This window comes from Cyprinus carpio, chromosome B7, assembly GCF_018340385.1.
Source record: "Cyprinus carpio isolate SPL01 chromosome B7, ASM1834038v1, whole genome shotgun sequence".
NCBI classification, from domain to species: domain Eukaryota; kingdom Metazoa; phylum Chordata; class Actinopteri; order Cypriniformes; family Cyprinidae; genus Cyprinus; species Cyprinus carpio.
The window spans coordinates 7,915,344-7,937,255 of NC_056603.1; the positions used below are offsets into that span (position 1 = coordinate 7,915,344).

The 21,912-nt window shown below is 38.3% G+C and overlaps 1 protein-coding gene across 1 annotated transcript in view; it reads right to left on the reverse strand.

Moving 5' to 3' along the window:
- The window catches only part of dnah2 (dynein, axonemal, heavy chain 2), a 138,879-nt gene that overhangs the window by 50,321 nt on the left and 66,646 nt on the right, over nt 1-21,912 (reverse strand). Inside the window, 15 exon segments of the mRNA XM_042727001.1 lie at nt 176-293; nt 6,223-6,441; nt 7,919-8,044; nt 8,693-8,845; nt 12,851-13,043; nt 14,019-14,122; nt 14,214-14,403; nt 18,250-18,353; nt 18,450-18,638; nt 19,658-19,768; nt 19,855-19,980; nt 20,061-20,162; nt 20,263-20,480; nt 20,967-21,105; nt 21,567-21,747. Of these exon segments, the coding sequence (XP_042582935.1) occupies nt 176-293; nt 6,223-6,441; nt 7,919-8,044; nt 8,693-8,845; nt 12,851-13,043; nt 14,019-14,122; nt 14,214-14,403; nt 18,250-18,353; nt 18,450-18,638; nt 19,658-19,768; nt 19,855-19,980; nt 20,061-20,162; nt 20,263-20,480; nt 20,967-21,105; nt 21,567-21,747 (2,273 nt within the window).

The window sequence follows — 21,912 nt, forward strand, 5'->3', positions numbered from 1 at the left end:
TTCAAACAAATGGCTGAATCCAAATGTTACGCAATATATTTTGTTTCCTACCTTTAAACTCAAGTTAAGCTGACATTTACACAGCTTACACAGTGTACACATAAAAAACACAAAAACAAAACAAAAAACAATAAAAACACCAAAAGAACAAAACAAAACAAAACAAAAAACATACCTGCACAGGCTGTCCTCATAAGCGAGGAGAGGACGCCGTCTGTCCACTCATTGGTGGAGAGGTTGTATTCTCCATACAGCTCTCCCAGGCTCACTGCCTTGGGGTTTAGTGGACACTCCTAAAGGGTCATGAGCAAAGTTCAAAGGTCAGAATTCAAAGAAGGAGAGACTGACTCAACTACAGGAGAGGAAACAAATAGAGGTGGAATCATACATCGATGAGACACTGATACACCGGAGACTCAAGGGTGTGTGTGTGTGTGTGTGTGTGTGTGTGTTATATGGCGTGGAGGTAATGAGGAAACAGGGTGAGGTGATGTTTGCATGGAGAGTTTGAGATAGGCACCAGAAATAGATAGGCAAAGTGGGGGGGGGGGTTGAGTCAGATATAAAAGAGTGAGGAGACGTGTATCGAGAGATGGAGAAACAGAAGGAAGATGGGAGAGAGAAAGGGAGGATGCAAATAGAAATGGCAGCTTGAGTCACAGAGAGAGCAGAGAACAAGATGGACCCCCAAAATGTGAAGAATTACACACACTAGGCAGAAAGTATCTAGAGACGTTAACCAACAGAGATTTAGACTCACACACACTCATATGCTAACACCAGGATGCCAAACCCACACAGACACACAGTCACCACAGGTACCCAAACCCACAGAGAATTAGACAGTGACAGGGACAGGGGCGAAAACACTGGAGGGAGAGAGAGAGAATTAGGCTATGCTCAGAATGGAACACTACATTACCACTTACTGAATCCTACACTGTATGTACTGTACTCTTACTACAATTTTAATAATAGTACATAAAAAGTTTATGGAATAAGTTCAGAATAGAATACTAGTGTAGTCCTTACTGCATACTGGACAGTATACTTACTAAAAATGAGAAGCATAATGCAGTATTTCAGAATATGTTTGGAAAGGAAAAGATTGCGACAGTGAATATTATGCAATAGTATCATACACTGTTGTCACCTGTCACATGACTTTCAGTGAGTGCAATACAGTGATCATCAAATCAGCATATTAGAATGATTTCTGAAGGATCATGTGACACTGAAGACTGATGAAAATTCAGCTTTGCATGACAGGAATAAATTATATTTTGAAGTATGTTAAAATAGAACATCATTATTTTTAATTGTAATAATATTTTACAATATTACGTGGGGGCAGCTGTGGCCTAATGGTTAGAGAGTTGGACTTGTAACCAGAAGGTCGCAGGTTTGAGTCTCGGTACTGGCAGGAGTTGTAGGTGGGAGGGAGTGAATGAACAGTGCTCTCTTCCACCCTCAATACCCATGGCTGAAGTGCCCTTGAGCAAGGCACTGAACCCCAAGTTGCTCCCTGGGCGCTGGATATATAGCTGCCCACTGCTCCGAGTGTGTGTTCACTTCTCACTGCTGTGTGTGTGCACTTGGATGGGTTAAATGCAGAGCACCAATTCTGAGTATGGGTTACCATAGTTGGCAAATGTCACTACTTTTTTTCTTTCACTTTACTGTTAAAAAAAATATTATAAAAATCACTCGTGGCTTCTACCTTTTGATCAGCAGTATATATATCGCAGGAATAAAATATAAACATTTAACAATATATTACATTTTAAAATACATTACAATATAAAAAAGTTATTTTAAATTGATCTATAAATGATATTTATAATTTTTTTTTATATCAAATAAATCCAGCGTTGGTTTATTGCCAAGAAAAATGTAAGAACCTTTCATAAAATCTTACCGACCCAACCCAAAATTTATAATGGTAGTATACAGTATATAATAAACTAGGGCTGTCAAATGATTAATCACGATTAATCACATCCAAAATAAAAGTTTTGTTTACATAATATATGTGTGTATACTGTGTATATTTATTATGTATATATAAATACACACACATGCATGTATATATTTAAGAAGAATATGTTATGTTTTATATATTAAATATATTTATATATATATATAAAAATATAAGAATATAAATATATAAATGTATATACATGTAAATATTTTCTAAATATATAATTTATGTGTGTGTATTTATATATACATAATAAATATACCCTGTACACATACATATATTATGTAAACAAAACCTTTATTTTGGATGTGATTAATCGTGATTAATCATTTGACAGCCCTATAATAAACACACATTTGTGATATGTTAGTTGATAACTGGAAGCCACTTATTCAAGGTTATGTGAAAACAATGTATTCTTCTTCTTTTTTTTTCAATCTGCCCCCCTCCCCCACCCCACCTATTTATAGAGCGCTTCCTACAATACAGATTGTTTCAAAGCAGCTTTACAGGGATAAACAGGAAAATAATGATTCGGTGATGACATTAATTCTGCTGTAAAAAAATAACAACTCATTGTTCAGCTGTTCTTAACATTTTGTAATTGGTAATGTGCTATTCTCAATACTAAAATAAAAAATATTCTGTCACCTGACCTCATTATGTTAAATGTTTAATTTAGCAAGCACAGTGTTCCCCATTTCTAGTCCCAGCAGAGGTTAGTTCCAACTCTAATTAAACCCACCTGAATAAACTAATCAAGGTCTTTAGGGTTCCTTGAAAATTGCAGCCAGGTGTGTTGGAACACGGCTGGAACTAAACTCTAAAAAAAAAACAGTAAGAGTAGTATACTATTCCTAACATGTTATGGGGTGCAGTACAAAAGGGGGAAATTTGGATGGCATCTAAACAGAGAAACAAGAGACTCTGACAACATCAACAAAGCATAAAAACAGTCTGTCAAACCTCACCTGCATCCTTCTCTCGCACACACACACTCCAGGAACATCATTAAAGAAGAAAAAACCTGAGAAACACATATTCCCCCCACCCCTACCCCTCTCGTCTATTTTTACCCACATCAGGATGAGACACGTGAAAAGGGTTACAAAGAATGAAGATGAGGAAAAACAACAGAATTGAAAACAAAAAAGATCATTACAAACATGAACACTAAACACACGGTTTTAGACATGAGGAGTCTCAGCCGACTGGGTGAAAAGACAACTGTGTTAAAAGCACAGCGTGGAGTGGCGCTCCTTTAGCCGCAGCCAAACCAACTGTGAAAAGAAAGAGATCATAAGCTGCGGCAATTAGTGCTAGCTGGCGTCTTGACTACGCCATCATTTTCAAAACACCCACGAGTGAGCCGAGTCTGTCAGGGGGGCTTTTAATGAGTGTCAAGTCCTTGTTGCCACATGTTCTCTAAACAGCGAAGAGTGTTTAGGGGAAACACTGTTGTCTTGGTGGTAAATGTATTGGGTGCTGAATAAGTGTGGCTGCTGATGGCGGTTCATTTTCATGGTAATGAGGAATAGAAGGTTGGCGTAGCCTTTTAGGCTCTAGAACAGCTGCTGCTAAGACATTTGTTTCAGAGGCATGCTCTTTGCCCTTAAAACCAGGGCTCGAACTGAGGGGGGATGCGGGGGGATGACATCACCCTGGTTGAAAAAAATGACGAAAAGTATCCTCTTGGTAAAACCACCAACCCCCCTTACCATCCCCTTTAGATTAATAATGTGTATTATGTATAACTTATCATGCAAATGAAATGTTAAAATTATATACTTAAGATAATTCACAAACTAAACAGCGGCGATTGGCTAATCAGAACTTGGTACTGAAACAAGCTGCTCACAAGCGGAAACGAGTTTTCATAATTTTTCGAGCAAAATGGTTCAATCGCAACTTTTGAAGTTCTTTAAAAAGAAGTCAACAGAAAAGGTATGATTTTTTGCTGATTATTATTTAGACATTCCCCAACATTAGGGACAGAGAGACAATAGTAGAGCTGACATTATCGATTTACAGAATTTGCAAAAACCAAACAACAACACATCTTGAACCTACCAACAATGTGACATTCTGTAGTTTTGTCTCATATTCATCTTTTAATTATATTTACAGATTTCTTGACTCCACAGCAAACAGAACAATTTTGTCTTTACTGTTCCAATACTTATGGAGGGCACTGTATATGTAAATAAAAGCCTATATAAAATCTGTTCATCATATAAAGTGAATGTGTATTTTTAGAAGACTTGGATTAAACCAATTTCAAAGCTTGAAATAATGAGTGACTTGAAAAAAAGGATGGACAAAAAAATTAAATATTAAACTACAGCGTTGTTTTCCAGGGTTTGTGATGTCACAAAGCGGCCCATTAAAATATCATTAAAATAAATCCCACCTTCGGAAATGGCTGGGGTGTGGGGAGGGGCGAGGTCGTGGTTAAAATGCTTGGTTGAGTGGATCAGACAAGACTACAACAAAGAAGTCTTGCTTTAGCGTCAAGTTTTGAGGTGAGTCATGAGGGAGTACAGTGCTGGTTTCGCCAAAAAGCTTTTGCTAAAAGACAGAGCAGTTCCCACTTTGTCGGGACAATCTGCTGTATCTGCATCACAGCCTGTAAGTGTGCTGCTTTATTTGTTGTTGTGTGTTATTTATGTTTCAAAGTTGAGTAAGTTGAGTTCATAAGCTGAATGCCGTTTCTTTTATGTGATGTATTTTATTTTTGAGTTTATCTTTTCTTAGTAAATGCAGTTGTTTTTAAGCGGTTGTTGACATCCTATCTAAAATGTGATTTAGCCAAAAAAACATCAATAACGTTACCACTCTAATATGTCTTGCAATATCCGAGCGTACAAAGGTTCTGCACGAAAATAGCAGGGAATAATCGATCTATCAGCGTTGAAAAAACATTAGCCACCAGGTAGACCCGAAAGCACATTGGACAACGATTTGAAGTTCTAATTTAATAGTGTGGTTTGCTTGGTTTAGGTGTGCTCAGGGCGTGTCCAAATCCACTTTTGCTATTTTAACGACTATTTTAAACTGTTGGCGCGCCCGGGCGCATGGTCTAAACGGGTTGTCCTTATTCTCTTAATGAGTAATGGGTGTTTTTTGGGCGTAACATGCAATAAACCAGTCAGAATCTCATCTTCCATTCCCTTTAAGAGCCAGTTGCGCTCATGCCATGATGGATTTGCTATTTACACGGTGGAATTTGGCAAGCGCAAAGACAGAACGCGTCTCCGAGATGAAACGGAGCTGCTCGTGTGTGAGCAAATAGATAGCCTAATTCTGATACATGCGATGACTATCCATTATGACATGTAGGCATTTTTATATTTTATTAGCCTACAAAAATTCTTATGCATTGCAATCCTTTAATTTTTAATATTTGCCATGTTTGTGTGCTGCTGTGCATCCCTGTGTTTAATAAGCAGCATGTACACGCGTTGTGGACCCACCTATACTAACACGCTCTTTAAATAACAAAGAAAAAGCATTGCGCCAGACTTAAGACCAGGTTTGAGTTGGTCTATGGTGCAGTCTATTTTCAGCTCCTTAAAATAGCAATGCGCCTGAACACATCTTTTTTTTAGACCAGCACGCCCATGGGCGCACAAATGGGTGCAAATGCATTTGCTAATTAAACGACGTGGCGCTGGACGGGAAAATGCGAATGGCGCCGGACTGAAAATAGCAAACACACTTGCGCTGCGCCTTGCGTCGCATTGCGCCGGGTGTATGATAGGGCCCTAGGTGTTTCACAAAATCCTTATTTAGAGATAAGGTTAGCGGGGAACCGCCAACATATAAGCGCTGCGAAACACACCATCCGGATATGACCCGAGAAGCACAAGGTGTTTCACAGAATCCGATAAAGTGATAATAGCGGGGGACAGTCAATGTACCTACATGGGAAAAACACTAGCCACCGGATGTCTATTATACTCCAAGCTCAGCCTACATCACCACGTGACTTTTTTGATATATTATCTCGACCCATCGAGCTGGCGCTTCAATAATCCACAAGTGCTTAAGCACCACCTCTGGCGGTCAGGAGGAAAGAAACAGAACAAATCATTTAGATAAAGCTAACAGGGCGGCTGTATTATTGAGTGAACCTTGCGTTGACCTGTTGCCCTTTAGACAACATGAAAAGCAAGACTGTAAGCTGTTGATCCAGAGAAAGGATGGAGAGACAGAGGTTGAGATAAAGGAGAAGGTCTTACACGTATGATGTTGAATTCCGGTTCTCCCTTGCGATGCAGGGTGCTGAGCGCGTTTTGAAGGGTTCTCCATGTGACCGTCTTTCCGCTGCCCGTCTTCCCCACGATCATTGAGGAGTGTCGGGAGTTTTTGGTCTCGTACAGTTGAATTACCTTGGTCACGGTGAAGGGGGTCACCTGGAGACCGTTCTGTCGAAGTTCTGCCTCTATAGCTTCTTTCAGCTAGAGATAAATAGAAAGAAAAATTTTCTAAGTTCTTATAACCAAATATGTGCTAATTGCTTCATAACATTGCATAAACTCTTTCTAAGTTGGAAAAAACATCCCTTCGGTGGAGGTGAATCCCACTGAAGCACTAAAGACAAATGAACTGGCAAGAGGTGGGCGCCATCTTAATAAAAACACCCGCTGATACTGCACCCCTGAGTGAAGTCGCACCAACCAGAACTGCTCCAGGGGCACTAAAGCAGCCATGCTAAACTCTCAGGTTAATTTAATCTCCCTCTCTAAGTTCTCTCTCGACTCGTTAAACAGATGGAGAGGAGGAATAAAGGGAACGGCTCTGAGGCGTTTGTGCTGGAGTAAGGTGGAGATGAAGATGCAGGATGGGTAATATAAAACAGCAATAAAAACACTGTATGATGTGCATGAGTGGAGGCAGAAAAGGAGAAATACAGTACTACTTTTTGTCTATGTGTGTGTGTCCCACTCTGGCTCTAATTTTGTCCTTGTCGCATTTGATTTTGGAAGAAGCAGGAAGCAGCTGTGCAGACGTTCTGAGGTATCGGCCTTATTTCTCCAAACCTTTTTCGCAAACACCATAAACTCTTCCACAGAATGAACACTTCTCTCTTAGACAGTGTGTATTTAGCAGAAAAGGTTTAAACGCCATAATTCATGTGACTTTTACAATCTTGTGCCTTTTTTTTTTTTTACGAAGTAAACTATGTATTTGGACAATGCATAAATCACAGCAGTCAAAACAACAGAAGGCAGTAGTTTAGTAAGAGGTTTAGCCAAGTTTTGAAGTTCTTGAAGATGGTTATCAAGTAATTTGGGAATCATATATATCAAATACACCTCATAAAAGTTTTGGCTTTCCATTATTCTCTACTTTTTACCTACAGTTATAGTACAGTTTGTACTTGAAGAGAAAGCCTTTGACCAGTATGGGAGACCAGCTAATACAAGTAAACCTACCTAGACTGGGAAGCAGGGAGTATGGAGAAAACTATAAGCAAGCCATTTCTAGGTGGACTTCTTGAATTATACACTGCACTTTAAAGGCACAAAGTTAAACAGGGATCTCTAAAACTCTCCAGCTCACAGATCAGACTGTCTTGGCTCTAAAACAGCAACCTTTTCAGTGCTTGTCAGGATATTTATCCACTAAGCTCCCCCTAACACCTTTGCATTGGCCTTTATCTGTATTAAAGAAGTGGACTGTGTGAATTGTGTACAGACAGGGCAGGAAAATATCCTCAGGCTCTAATGGATCTTTTGAAAGGTGTTTCAGTTAGAGAGAGACTGTGTGAGAGCTGTTCTCTGAAAAAAAAAAATAGGATGGGTGTAATCAAAAACACAAAAAATATGCTTTTAGGGGTTTTAGCCAGTGCACACATTCATACACAAATACACAGAGACTTTCAGTTGCTTTATGAGTCCATTATGAGGCCAGATGCACAGTGGAACAGGCTACCTTTCCATAGTCGATAGTGGGTGTCTCCACAGCAGGGAAAAGATCCTGGATGATCCCATTAAACAGTGGCAGATCGATGGAGGTTAGTTTAGCGATGTTCATGTCCTTCATAGACATCAGCAGGATCTGAGATCAAAGGGTAATAAGAAAAAAATGTTATGTTAAATTAGCTCAGCGCAGGAGTACATTTTCAAAGCTAAGGCAGGCCAGCTTCACTTGACCAAATGTCAACCTTAATTTATGGGCAGGAAACTGCAAAATGGGCCTCAGATACATCTGAAAACCATTCTTGCTCTTTGGATATCAAAAGTGGTAGCCTTACTGCTTCCGAATGACATTTATTTTAACAAGCGTACCTTACACATACTGTATGTGAACCTTTAAATAAACATGGGGCACCTTTTTGCATGGGTGATGATATTCAGGTAGAGAGAGAGAGAGAGACAGAGAGTGGTGAGATAAGCACACATGAGGTTTATGAGTCCTTTTCAACTTCCCTTTTAAGGTTTTGTCCCCTTTGATACATTTTTTATCATAGCCAGAGAGGAGCACGTTTAAGTGACCTGTCCCTGTCATCATTAGACACACACACACACACACACACACACACACACACACACACACACACACACACACACACACAGATAATTCAGTACACATACACACAAAAACTGTCGGTTTTACTGAGTAAACACTAGGATGTATTCAGGTGAAGCAGGCCTCTGAGAGAAATGTTTCTGGATTTATTGGATGCTGCAGGTCTGTGTGTCTCACCTCTTCATCGACAATGTCAGGGCAAGCTCTGCGCTTCTTCCCAGCATAGCGAAGCAGAGAGGTGAGAGCCCTCAAGCCAAAGTCATAGTGGTCCTGTTTAGACAACTGCTGTACTGCCAGAGAATACAGAGTGAAGACCTTCTTAGCCAGCACCTGAGAGAGAGAGAGAGAGAGAGAGAGAGCAAGAGACAGAGATTAAAAGTGTAATATAATGTCTCTTTGAACAAAATACAATGAGAATATAATGAGAACAGTTAGCATGAAACTGCATTCACAACCCATTAATATTCTCAAAGTGAAAATGAATAAACAGGGAAGAAAAAATAAATTAGGATGAGAGCTAATTTTGTTTGGTGAGAACTGGTTTGATTGTGACAAGTTTCACAGTAAGACCTACCGTGGCCGAGAAGGGCAAAACAGATTACAATTCTGAAAACAAAATAACAAATTACAAACGCAAATGCCAATCTAAAAAACAAAATAACAATTCAGAAAACACAATTCAGAAAACATTATAACAAGTCAGAAAACACAATGACAAATAACGAAAACAAAATAAGTCAGAAAACACAACGACAAATCAGACAAACCGGAAGAGGTAGGTATAGTTTGAGACAGCGCCATTGGTTTGGGATTAATCACTGCTGACTGGACGAGACATCTGTCAATCAACATATACAGAAATAACCAGCTGAAAAACAGCAGAGTCGTGGTAGAAAGTTCGGAGATGGTCTTAAAATAGCTAAGTTTTAATGTATTGTATGAATTGCGCTTACTGTGGAATAAAACATACAGTGTCTATTTATACTTTGTGCAAATAACCTGCCTTATTGGCATTCTGGCACTGTCACTCTATCAGCTCCAGTGGTGCAGGTGGTTAAGTGTGTATCCTTGACATTTTGACGCGATCGACCCGGCTTCAATCCCACCTTTTGCCGACCTTTTTTTTCTCCCTTTTCAAATCTTGTATCACATCATTAAGGCATTTATTTTCAATAAAAATTAAGGAAATGATCAAAAAGGTGAAAATAAAGTATGTAGTGTAGGGTTAGGGTAGGTGTAGGGAGGGCTTTATTGTTTTGTTTTCGGATTTGTCGTTGTGTTTTCTGACTTGTTATTTTGTTTTTGAATTTGTCATTGTGTTTTCTTGTTATAATGTTTTCTGAATTGTTGTTGTGTTTTCTGAATTTTTATTTTGTTTTTTAGATTTGCATTTGCGTTTGTAATTTGTTAATTTGTTTTCATAATTGTAATCTGTTTTGCCCTTCTCGGCCACCATAAAGACCAGATACATACTGTACGGTAAGAAATAGCGTCTAAATGTTTTCAGTTCCTGTTGACATTAACATTAAAGAAATTTCTTATGGGAATAAGAAAATGAATTATGTGACCTTATGTATGAGAGATACAGCAATACATCTGACAGTAATACAGTAATATGTCAGGCAGACAGGTAGAGAAAAAGCATGAGAGGAAGTGAGAGGGGTGTAAACGAACAAATTCAATAACCTTTATTGCATCATTTTTTCATCTACCAAGAAAGAGAAGCCAAGAAATCAAAAAAAGTCAGAGACTGCAAGACCTCAACAAAATCACAATCAGTATGTTTTGTCTTGTATGCCATTGTTTTACAGCAGGGTTTTTTTGGAGGTAACTGGTATGGGTTTGTGAGTTGATGAAAAGCTAATCATTAACTGAAAAAAACAAAACAAATAAATAATTTTAAAATAAAATCAAATAAAAATAAACTTACTAAAATACCTGCATGTCATGTGACCAAAAGCTGTCATCAGAGAACCATTAATAAATTACTGAAATATTAACTATTTTAGGTCAAAATAATTGTTTTCACAAAAAGTTTTTAGGAAACCCTGTTTTACAGCAAATGTGTGTTGATTAATTTATGGAGTTCAATTATAGCCACTAAAATTCCAGCAATTTTTCAACAAAAAAAAGGGCAGAGAAAACTTGTCATGAAAACCAAATATTTCTGGCAAATGTAAAAATGCATAGCAAAAAAAAAATATAAATGTTGGCTAGTCCAGTAAAAATCTGAACATGATTTTGCCAGGACAGAGAGGCTCTAAATTTGCTTCAATACATGTGTTAAACGCCCATAATGCATTTGCATGTTAACAATAATTCACAAAATATAATTGGAAAGACAACAATTGAAAGCACAATTGTTTTTGAATGAAAAATAATGACAGACAAACACAATGGGTGCAATTTATGTCTGTGATTGAGAGAGAGACAGAATGCAAAAAAAAGGCTGAAGCATTAAGGTGAGGGCATGTGTGTGCCCATGAGTACCGCAAATATGTAACAGAAGGAAGCAGTGTGTGTGAGTCAGGGTAACCGTGTTAGCTCCGTTTCCACACTGCCCGCTAACAGTCTTACTTAAACAGATACCAACGCACACACAGAAACACGCGCCAGAGTCACGCTAGGCTGAGCAGACTATGGACTCGCAGGGGACGGTCATCTCGCTGTCAGTTATGGCTCATAACACCAAGACCTGCACACTCCGGTGCGTCGGGGCAGTACCCTTCCACTCTCTCTCTACCATGGCCTAGCACTGATATATCCATTTCCTTTCATTTGCAAAGGTAATAGTTCTCTCTCGACGGCACGCGATGATTCTGCTGTATTGACTATGCAGAGGGGTGCCTGGATGAGGGCCGAGTATGCCGGGACAATCAAATCTGCCATTGACATTCTGTGCTTGGCTGGGGCCGGTGCTGGTTCCCTTCCCAGTTCTCTTAATCTCAAGTCCATTATTTGTAATTCTGAGTCCAATTCCCCATGCCAGAGCTGCTGCCAGCCCGCCGGGCCAGTGTATGGCATCAACAAATGTGGCTTCCCGTTTGGAGCGCACAGGCAGGGGGAAGAGAGGGGACGTAGCCAGTGGAAACTTGTGGGATTTGGTCAACCACAGGGGTGTGTGTTTGTGGAGTGTGTGTTTGAAGGGGTTGGCATTACGCATCGGTCGGATGTCTCTCGCACAAATGCGTGCGTAAACACACAATTGGCATGCCTGCTGCGTGTTGGAGGTAATCCGATGGCAGGATCAGCCCCCTGGAGTGTGTAAGTGTGTGTGTGAGCCAGTTCATCTGTGTTTGCCTAACTGTGTTGATCTCCTCCATCTTCAATAGAATCTAATATCCCATAATAACTAGCACTCTCACCTCCTTCAGCTATAGTTTTCTATTCATATACACTGAACTGGAAAAAATTACTCAATTAAAAATGATTAGTTAGTGGTGTTAGTGGTACGGACATGCATGATGTCTCAAATCTTGCTGCTTTTTGAGGAGAGATGTGCTATTACTGCACCAAGTGAAGCATACTTTGGACAATAAAATGGCTTCATCATAAAGATTTGGTGTGGGCTTTTTAAATTATGTCTGTATTTAACCACCTAGCAACCTCTTGGAGCACCTGCGAAACCATTTGGTGATGCCCTAGCAACCACTCAGAACATTATAGTAACTGCACTGCAAAACCCTGTAAGCCCCTCTAGAATTGTTAAATATACATCCTTTACCATGCAAAGGTTTGGGGTCTCTACTTTTTTTGCTTTGTTTTGTTTTTTGAATGAAAGTAATACTTTAATTCAGTAAGGATGTATTCATTTGATCAAAAATAACATTGTTAACAATTTTGAAAATTAGAAAATTTTAAACAATTGCTGTTCTTCTGAACTTTCTATTTATCAAAGAATCCTGAAAAAAAGGCTTTCCACAAACATATCAAGCAGCACTAAATCAGCATATTAGAATGATTTTTGAAGGATCATCTGACACTGAAGATTAAAGTAATGATGCTGAGAATTCAGCTTTACCATCAAAGGAATAAATGATATGTTAAAATGTATTAAAATATAAAACAGTTATATTAAATCGTATTATAGCATTATAGTATTTTAGCATTGACACTTCACCATTAAGTATTAGGCTTTAAAATGGGAAAAAGGTGCATCTCTTCTGCTCTCAAGGTTGTCAGTAGATGAGACCTTATTCTAAATGCTTTAAAAGTGATCCTTTAAGTGTCCATTTTTTGTTTGAAATCGTTGGTGTTATACGTGCTGTGCAACCATTTAAAGCTTAAAGAATATAAGAACTTTCAGACTATGAATATGAAGTGTTGTATGCTTACCTTGCAGTTATTGAAACCCTCTGCAAAAAGCATGATCTCAGCTATAAGGGTGGAATCTGGCACTACCATAGAGATCGGCCGAAACATAGACTTCAAATTATCAGGCAGCTCAGTGCGGCCAGCGTAGCCTACAGAAGAAACAAACACACGCAGAAACAACAGGAACTGAGGTGATGAGAACCACAGACACAGACTGAAACACATATAACCAGCTCTAAAAAGATATTTAAAGGCATACACCACCCAAAAATTTATAAATAAATTCTGTCATCATTTATGCAATTGTTTTTAGTCAATTTATTGATCCAGTTTACAAAATCCGACTCACTGATTTGTTAATAAATCAGAAACAATAATCCAGTAATAGCGGCTAAAGTTACATAGGTGAAGATTATCAACAACTAACCTTAACCTAAGGGTCGGCGATATGAGCTAAAATTCATATTACGATATTTTACACTGTCCAGGCGATATCGATATCATATTGCGGTATATGAAAAAAAATTACAGGCAAAATATTTTAACCTTATATAATTAGAAAAAGTGAGGGATTGGGACATAGATCTGATAAGTCTTTTTTATTGTGCCATTGTTTGTCTCAAACTGTTGTTACTTAAAGTCCCTATTGCCTGTGTAGTACGGCATTGCACACAGAGGAAAAAAACATTCAGCCTCGACTCTTTATCGTCATTTGTGTTAAAATTTGCAAAGCGTACCAAATTGAACAAAACTATATAAATGCAAAATTTGCATTTATGAATTTACGAATATATAACGGTATCCACGGTATAGCAAAATCCATATCATGGGACAACATAACAGTCACTTTCATACCGGTATAGTGCCCACCCCTACCTTAACCCCTACCCATGTCAGTTTATTCCACATAAAGCTATCATATGGCTTCAGAAAACCTGGAAAATAACATGTGAGTCTATTTTTAAGCTACATTTTTGATGCATTTTTGTCATTTAGGAGCTTTGCAGCTTCAGTCATCATTTACTTTCAATATATGGGGGGAAAAAAAAAGTTTGTGTTTTACAAAACAAAGTAAGTTGATGTGATGGAAAAACATAAAAGTTTGTGTTTTACAAAACAAAGTAAGTTGATGTGATGGAAAAACATAATGGTGAGTGAATAATAACAGTCTTTTCATTTCTGAGTTAACCATGCAGACAGAGCAGACAGGATGGACAGGATCTGCTGAGCAACCACGGACAACACCTCAATGTTTATATGGTTAAACTCATCAAAACAACCCTACGCGCCTGTCTGGAGAGAGAGACATATGCACATATTCAACAACAATACATTAACTGTTCTTAGAGTTTAAGTGTTTGCATGAATTTAGTTTACTACATACCTGAGCCAGGCCAGAGTACATGCGGCCCATGGATTTGAAGTCCAAGCCTTCTGAGCAGTTGACCACAATCACGTACATGCCCAAAGATTTACCCAGATCTTTAACCGTCTCTGTCTTCCCAGTCCCAGCAGGGCCTTTGGGAGAACCGCCCCGGTGCAGATGCAGCGCTGTGGTAAGAGTCATGTAGCACCTACACCAAAACAAGAACACTGTCTGTAATACATACAGTACATATACTGACATATACATTATGACAGTTAGACATTCATACAAGCCCTGCAGGCAAGAAAACTACAAAAATAAAGAGCTATCTATCACTTTCTACTTCATCGTGTTTTGTTTTATTGACTATTTCCAAACCATTTTACCCTTACAGGAGGATTTGCAACAATTTTGTTAACTTTTGTTATCCTAGCAATCCTTAGGGCTAGGACAGAAACAGAGATAGACACTCTGGCACACAAACTGACATTCGCTCAAATCATATGCATCCGGAAGCGCATACACACATGGAGAAGAGACAGACAGACAGGCTTAAGCACATTGTCCATGTCCTTGAGTGGGCTTAAGATGTCACCTTCTCAACATAATAAACCCAGATTAGATCCTTCCTTTCATTCCACTGAAGGCACGTTCTTTGCTGATTTTCAGTGGCCTCTGAAGGCACACAACAGGAAATCCGCCATTGACTCCTGACTCCACATCCTAGCAGGAACTGCTGCATAATTTCATGTAGAAGAACATTTTTGCATTTTTGTTCTATTATCACACAAGAGACATCTGGAGCTCCTCTCTCTCTCTGCCTCTATGTACAGGTGTGCTCTGCTGATGGGGAGGTAAGATCTTGACTGATAAGGTTAATGACATGATCTCTGTCTCTCCCTCATAATGACTTGGATAATGGCTGAAGTCAGATAACGGCATCAGAGTCCCCATAATGATCATTATAAACCAGCTGATTGCATCAGTCGAATGCAAGGGTTGACTGTCACACAGGACAGGATATTGATATATCTAGCAATCTGAGAGTTATGGTATAATATGAGAGTGTAGGTGATTATATCTCAGCTGAAGGTTATATTTGTTGGTGGTTTTAATACTTGTACATACAGAGTAAGTCTAACACAACAGGCTTCACTCTGATTTTACTGTGTGTTGTCTGGTGAACTGGGGGAGCTGGTCATCAGACATTCTGATTTAAAGGTTCATTCTTAAAAAGTCTGACAATTTTTTATTTTTTGACAAACATAAGATGCATCAATGCCAATGGAAAACGTAAAAAAAAAAAAAAAAAAAAAAAAACTGAAAATGGATAAGTTGGACCAGAAAGTGAATTAAAGCAGACAATAAAGTGTCTGGCATATAGAGGAAGCATCCCGGAATGCCCTTCATAAAGATGATTGAGAGAATCTTTAGTTTAATTTATAACAAAGAGTGGCTAATTTCTAAAGAACCTAAAATCTACATTTCTAATTTGTTCAATCAGTTCATTTTTGGTCACCACATAATAATCATACTTCTAATTCTTTACTTTTTACTTTACTTTTTATTCTAAAATGTGCAAATTTAGAAAGAAATAAAGGTTCCACTTTATATTGAGTGGCCTTAACTACTATGTACTTACATAAAAAAGTACAATGTACTTACTATGTTCATATTGTACATTTACATTTAGTCATTTAGCAGATAATTTTATCCAAAGCGACTTATAAATGAGGACAATGGAAGTAATCAAAACCAACAAAAGATCAATGATATGCAAGCAAGAAAGCAAGCAGTAAATGAATAGAGTGCAAGTCTAAAAGGGACAAGTATTTTTTTATATATAAGAATAGAATTAGAATAATATTTTGTAATGCAAAGCATTTTTGCTACTATTGATATGGGATACGGGTAAGGTTAGGGACAGGGTTGGTGATATGGGTAGGTTTAAGGGTGGGTTAAGGTGTAAGGGATGGTTCAACAGTGTAATTACTTGGTGAGCAGCTAAAGGAATTTTTAAATATAAATGATATCTTATCACCTTTTCAATCAGGGTTGAGGAAACAACATAGCGCTATATCTGCAGCATTGAAGGTGATAAATGATATTGCTGTGGCATTGGATAATAGGAAAATATGTGCTGCGCTGTTTTAAGATCTTTCGAAGGCTTTTGATACGATTGATCACGGCATTCTTGTGAATAGTCTAGTGAGCATTGGCTTGTCTAAGCATTCGGTAGATTGGTTTGCAAATTGTTTGTCAGGTAGAACCCAAAGTGTTCGGATGGCTGGTTCTGTGTCTTCATTTTCGCCTATTTCCAAGGGGGTTCCTCAAGGGTCAGTATTAGGGCCCATATTATTTTCAATTTATATAAACAAACTTTGTGAAAATCTATCGAATGCTATGTATCACTTTTATGCTGATGACACTGTTATTTACTGTACTGCATCATCTACTGCACAAGCCCTTGAACTTTTGGAGTCTGCATTCAATACTGTTCAGAACCGTTTAAAACAGCTTAAGCTGGTCTGAAATGTACAAAAGTCAAAAATAATGGTATTCACAAACTCAAGACAACTTCCAGTTTCTTCTTCAAGCATCTCAACTTTTGAAGGAAATGAAATTGTGTTAGTTAACAGTTATAAATATTTGGGTGTAATCATTGATTTTAAACTATGTTTCAGAACCCATGTTAGCAATCTGGTTTCTAAGCTCAAGATAAAGCTTGGTTATCTTTACAGATCAAAATCATGCTTATCCATTCGCGCTACAGAATACCTGGTGATGGCCACTTTTCTTCCCATATTAGGTTATGGTGATCTGATATATATGAATGCTTCTGCCCAATGTTTGAAGAAACTGGATGTTGTGTATCATTGTGCATTACGTTTTTTTAACTGGTTGTGGTTATAGGACACATCATTGTATCCTTTATTATAAAGCTAAATGGCCTTCTCTTTATGCAAGAAGGTACACTGACTGGCTATGTTTCATTTATAAGGCACTTCTTGGACTAGCTCCTACTTATTTGAGTGTCCTTTTAACAAGTAATCATGGCCATTATGGATTACGTTCAAATGATGTACTACACTTGTTGGTACCCCGTGTCAAAACAGAATTTGGAAAAAAAGCCTTTGTGTTTGCAGCACCTTCTGCCTGGAACCTTCTTCAGAAATCATTGAAATTGACTACCTTTATTTCTTATAGACAGTTTGTTTCAAGTCTGAAGAATGTGGAGCAGGTGAACATTGGTCAGTGTAATTGTTCATAAAGTTATATTAAGCCTTATTCAGCACTGGGTCTTGTGATATATGTATGTGTATTTGATGTTTTTTTTTTTTTTTTAATATGTTGGAAACTGTTCCTTATGTTTCTTTTTTTATGCTGCATCTTGGCCAGGTCTCTCTTGTAAAAGAGTTTTTAATCTCAATGAGTTTCACCTGGTTAAATAAAGGATAAATAAAAAAAATAAAAAAATAAAAATTATAAATGTAATTACAGAAAATAATTACAAATGTAATTACATGCAGGTATTTTTTAAATATAAGCACAATGTAAAAACATGTACATAATAAGTGCACTGTACCAAATGATTAGTTTAAATGCAAGTACATAGTAATTAAGCCCACTTAATATAAAGTGGGGCTGAAATAAAAAAAATAAAGAAAATAAAATAAAAAAGTGTGTCCACACTTTAGACTGTTTGATGTTACATTCAAACCGCCATGGGGTTCTTTTTTCTTTATATGTTGATGTTTTTTTTATATTCATGACATTTAAATGTTTATGACATTTTTTTATCTTTCATTATTTATGACATTTAAAACATTCAGAATTCATGCACCTCTGAAATATCTACTACTATATAATACAGAATTCTGGGCAGAAAAAAAAAATAGCATTTTTTATGAAGTAATACAAAAAAGTATTTGTTTGTTATTTAAGTAATAATTCATGCATCCAAATGTTTTTATATGACCAAAAAACCTCTTTGTTTTAGGATCTACACATTTAAACCCCCTTCAAATACACTGATCATTGATTGATGTGTTACCTGTCTGTGAGGGGGGTGATGACCAGACGACCAGAGTTGCCTAGGTACTCGTAGCCATAGTGGAAGTGGGTATTAGTCTGTTTGATGATGCAGTCGTCCACATCCTACACACACAGACAGAGACATTTAGAGGCTTGTGGCGATCACCTTCTCCCTATTCTATATGTTTTCTCCATCCCACTATCTTTCCTCCCCCTAACCTTGTCCCAGTACAGGCGGAGTTGGCACAGCCAGTCAAAGGCACTGACATCACAACAGCCTGCTTTGGCCAGTTTGCTGATGACATCACGGGCGTGGACCTCAACAGTGACCAGGGCGACGATCTTCAAGCGTAGAATCTTTGACAAGTTCCCTCGTATGGCTTCAGAGTACTGACTGAGCATGGACACCTGGGTAACACAATGCAAACACTGATTTTTAGAAGACAGACACACTCAGGCACAACGCAAACTAATTTTATGGATCAGGGGTTCCAGATCAAACCTAACCATAGTTACTCCAAACATAGTCAGTAAACATCAGCTGAGACGTGTAATGTAAATTTAAATTAACAACAAAAAAATCCCCAACTTCCTAAAGCCCTAGAAGCCATGCTCTGAGACTAAATCTCAACTCTCAAAAGCACAGAGACAGGCCTGAGCCATTCTCAGTGTCTCACTGGCTTTGGCTTATAAGATGTGATTGGATTAAATTCATTTGAGCTGCCGTCCTTAATTCACTTGTGTATCTAGTGCATCCTGTGCTCAATACACACACAATACAAATATACATGAAATTAATAACTCATTTTCAATAAAGGGTTTGAGTGAAGTCAGCAGTGTTTGTGGAGTTCATCCACTAGTTATTAACAGACTCGCATTGAGTCAGTGCCCGCGGAACTCCACAGAGAGCTCTGCAGATTTCTCCAGAATCAGAACACCTGTCATTCCTAAAATTCTACAAATCCCCCACTGCTAACATGGTTGTTAATTAAATATTTGGGCTAATTTTATTTTGCTTTCAGCTACTAACAAGAGTGTAGTACTCTCAGCTTCATTTAACACCATGTTGTAATCCATTCCACAGAATCCCACATTTTTCTACCTAGATAGACACAGAAAGTGGGGGGAAATCTGCAGATTCTGTCTAGATGCAGTTATTAGCAAAAATAAAGACTGTTCACACCACATCCAATGTAAAACAACAATGTAAATGAAAATAGAAAGAGATTGAATTTTCAAACACTTTTCCATCTGTCACTGGTTGGACAAAAAGCTTTTATTTGTGTAAATGGTTGGTGAAAAAGTTAATTTTCCCAGGAGGACCACTTTTCCATCTGTCACTGGTTGGACAAAAAGTTAATTTAAAAGTTAATTAACGGCAGCACAATTCAACATAATTCATTATTTGACTTTTTCGTTGTTTTCACCTGTTTCTTTTTAAGTGATTTAAGAGCAGCCTTATCTGCTCTCTCTTTGCTGGTCATGAGTGCTCTGGTGACGTCTGTGGTCCACTGGATTTGACTGGCTGTGATCAACATCTGTAAAGACAAGCAAAGCACTTTGAAGTGGAATTACTGCATTCACACAGATACAGAAAGGCATAGAGACACACACACACACTCACCTGTCCAGGCCACTCTCGTACCCATTTGCCCCTCTTCCCTGGCATCTTCTTGAGAGCCATCGAGCAGTTCTTCAGACAGTCCTTTAGAGTCCAACGCATGGTTCGCTCGACATCACACAACCATGCCTACACATACAAGATGAAAAGCTCAATGGATAGTGCATTTGTCAACAAAGGCTGTGTTGGACTTTATGTTGGAAACACACCTCCACTGGCCCCTCCAGAAGAACAGGATGAGTGAAGTCAACAAACTCCCCATCAGCTGAGAACATCCCACTTGCCTCTGATTTGTTGTTATTGATCCCAACCTACATATGCCACAAGCAGAACATTTAAAATAATGCTCAAGCTTAACCCTATACATTATATATAACCATTCAGTATAAGATTTTTGTGCATACTGTATACCTTGTTGATGCGGAGACTTTTGATGTTGTCAAAGCACTTCTTGAGGTGTGGCTGCACAGCTTCAGGGTTGCGTGACTGGCCCAGGATCTCCAGAAGGTCATCGTTAGACAGAAAGTAAAACCGAGGAAAGATTTGCCTTTTGGTCTCCAGGTACATGTCCAGAGACTTCTGAATCTCCTCTAACTTAGTGTTCATTTCTGAGAGCTTCTCTAGAAGACCTGCAACAACAGAAAAAAAGCATGGCTTTTATAGACATTTTTCTGTCTTCCTATTCATTATTTTTTACAGTAGAACTTGTTTTATATATAAATACATATATATATATCTCAATCTCAGAGGGTACTTCAAGTCAATATTTTAGGTAAAAGGGTTTGACTAACAAAATAATCCGTGTAGTACAGTAATGAGAATCACCACTGAGAATGATAAAAGTTGCCAAAAAAAAAAAAAAAAAGTGAAATGACTGAATGAATTATGTTTGTGCTTAATCGTCATTAAAATAATTCTGCAATGCAAAAAATCTTAATAGTTAACAGACAGACAGTTTTTAATGCAAAATAGATTTTTTTTTTTTTCAGGTGAAATGTAACCTGGACATGTTTCAACCATCTGTCCAGGGTGTTGCCAAGTGAACTGACTTGCTCCAGTAAAGGCTTTTTACAGTCGCTAAAGGTTGGTGAATTCCAGCACCATCCTTTCATTACCTGGATAGTGAGTTCCTCTGAGAGCATTTTTGTCCTTGTCGAGTCGGTCCATGATGATCTTCCAACTGGAGTTGACATCATCAAATTCAGCTGTCTCACGAACCAACTGCTTACGTATGTCATCTGCCAGAAAGATATTCTAAACAAAGAAAAAAAATCAAAGGATGTGGTAGCGGATGACCAAAATGAAGAATTGCACAGAAGGGAAGATAAAACCGTTTGGTGCTTGGTTGGAGCCATCACAGGTGTGTTTACAAACACTCATACACACAGGAAATCCAGGCTGACAGCCACTGTTTACTCTCCTCATCAGCTACGAGAGAACAGATGTGTGACTCTGAACTCCGCTATGTGTGTGTCTGTGAGACTCTAATCTTTTACAGTGAGTTTGTGCATCAGATGTAGAGAGCGGACCCCACTGTGATCGAACATAGTGGATTGTGACTGGTGTTTATTAAGAACAAGCAGGGTATGAGGAAGGTCAGCAGTGTGTTGTGTACAACATATGCCTGGATAATGTAACCACTTTTAAAGCATAAAAGAAGCATTTGGATGAGTAATGTGCTGTATAAAACTGTAAGAATTGCTGTGTGCACGTACCTCTAGATACATCCACTGTCTTTGTACAGTGAGGATCATTTCTATGACTTCCAGCACCAGAGACAGACTACGTTCCCAGTGATCAACTTCCTTTTCAAATGCTTTGACGAATCGAGATGCTTTCATTACAGAGAGTGTCACCTGGTTATCCTCCAGAGCCTGGAACACTTCATCTGTTCCCCTGAGCACACACACAAACACGAAGATACATTTTTAAAAACATCTCATAGACTAGTCAGTGGTTCTTAACCAGTGGGCCGGGACCCACTAGGGGGCCTCATAACACTTCCAATGCTGAAAAATGCTAAAAATGTGTATTTGACAGTTTAAGCGCAATGAGACGTGA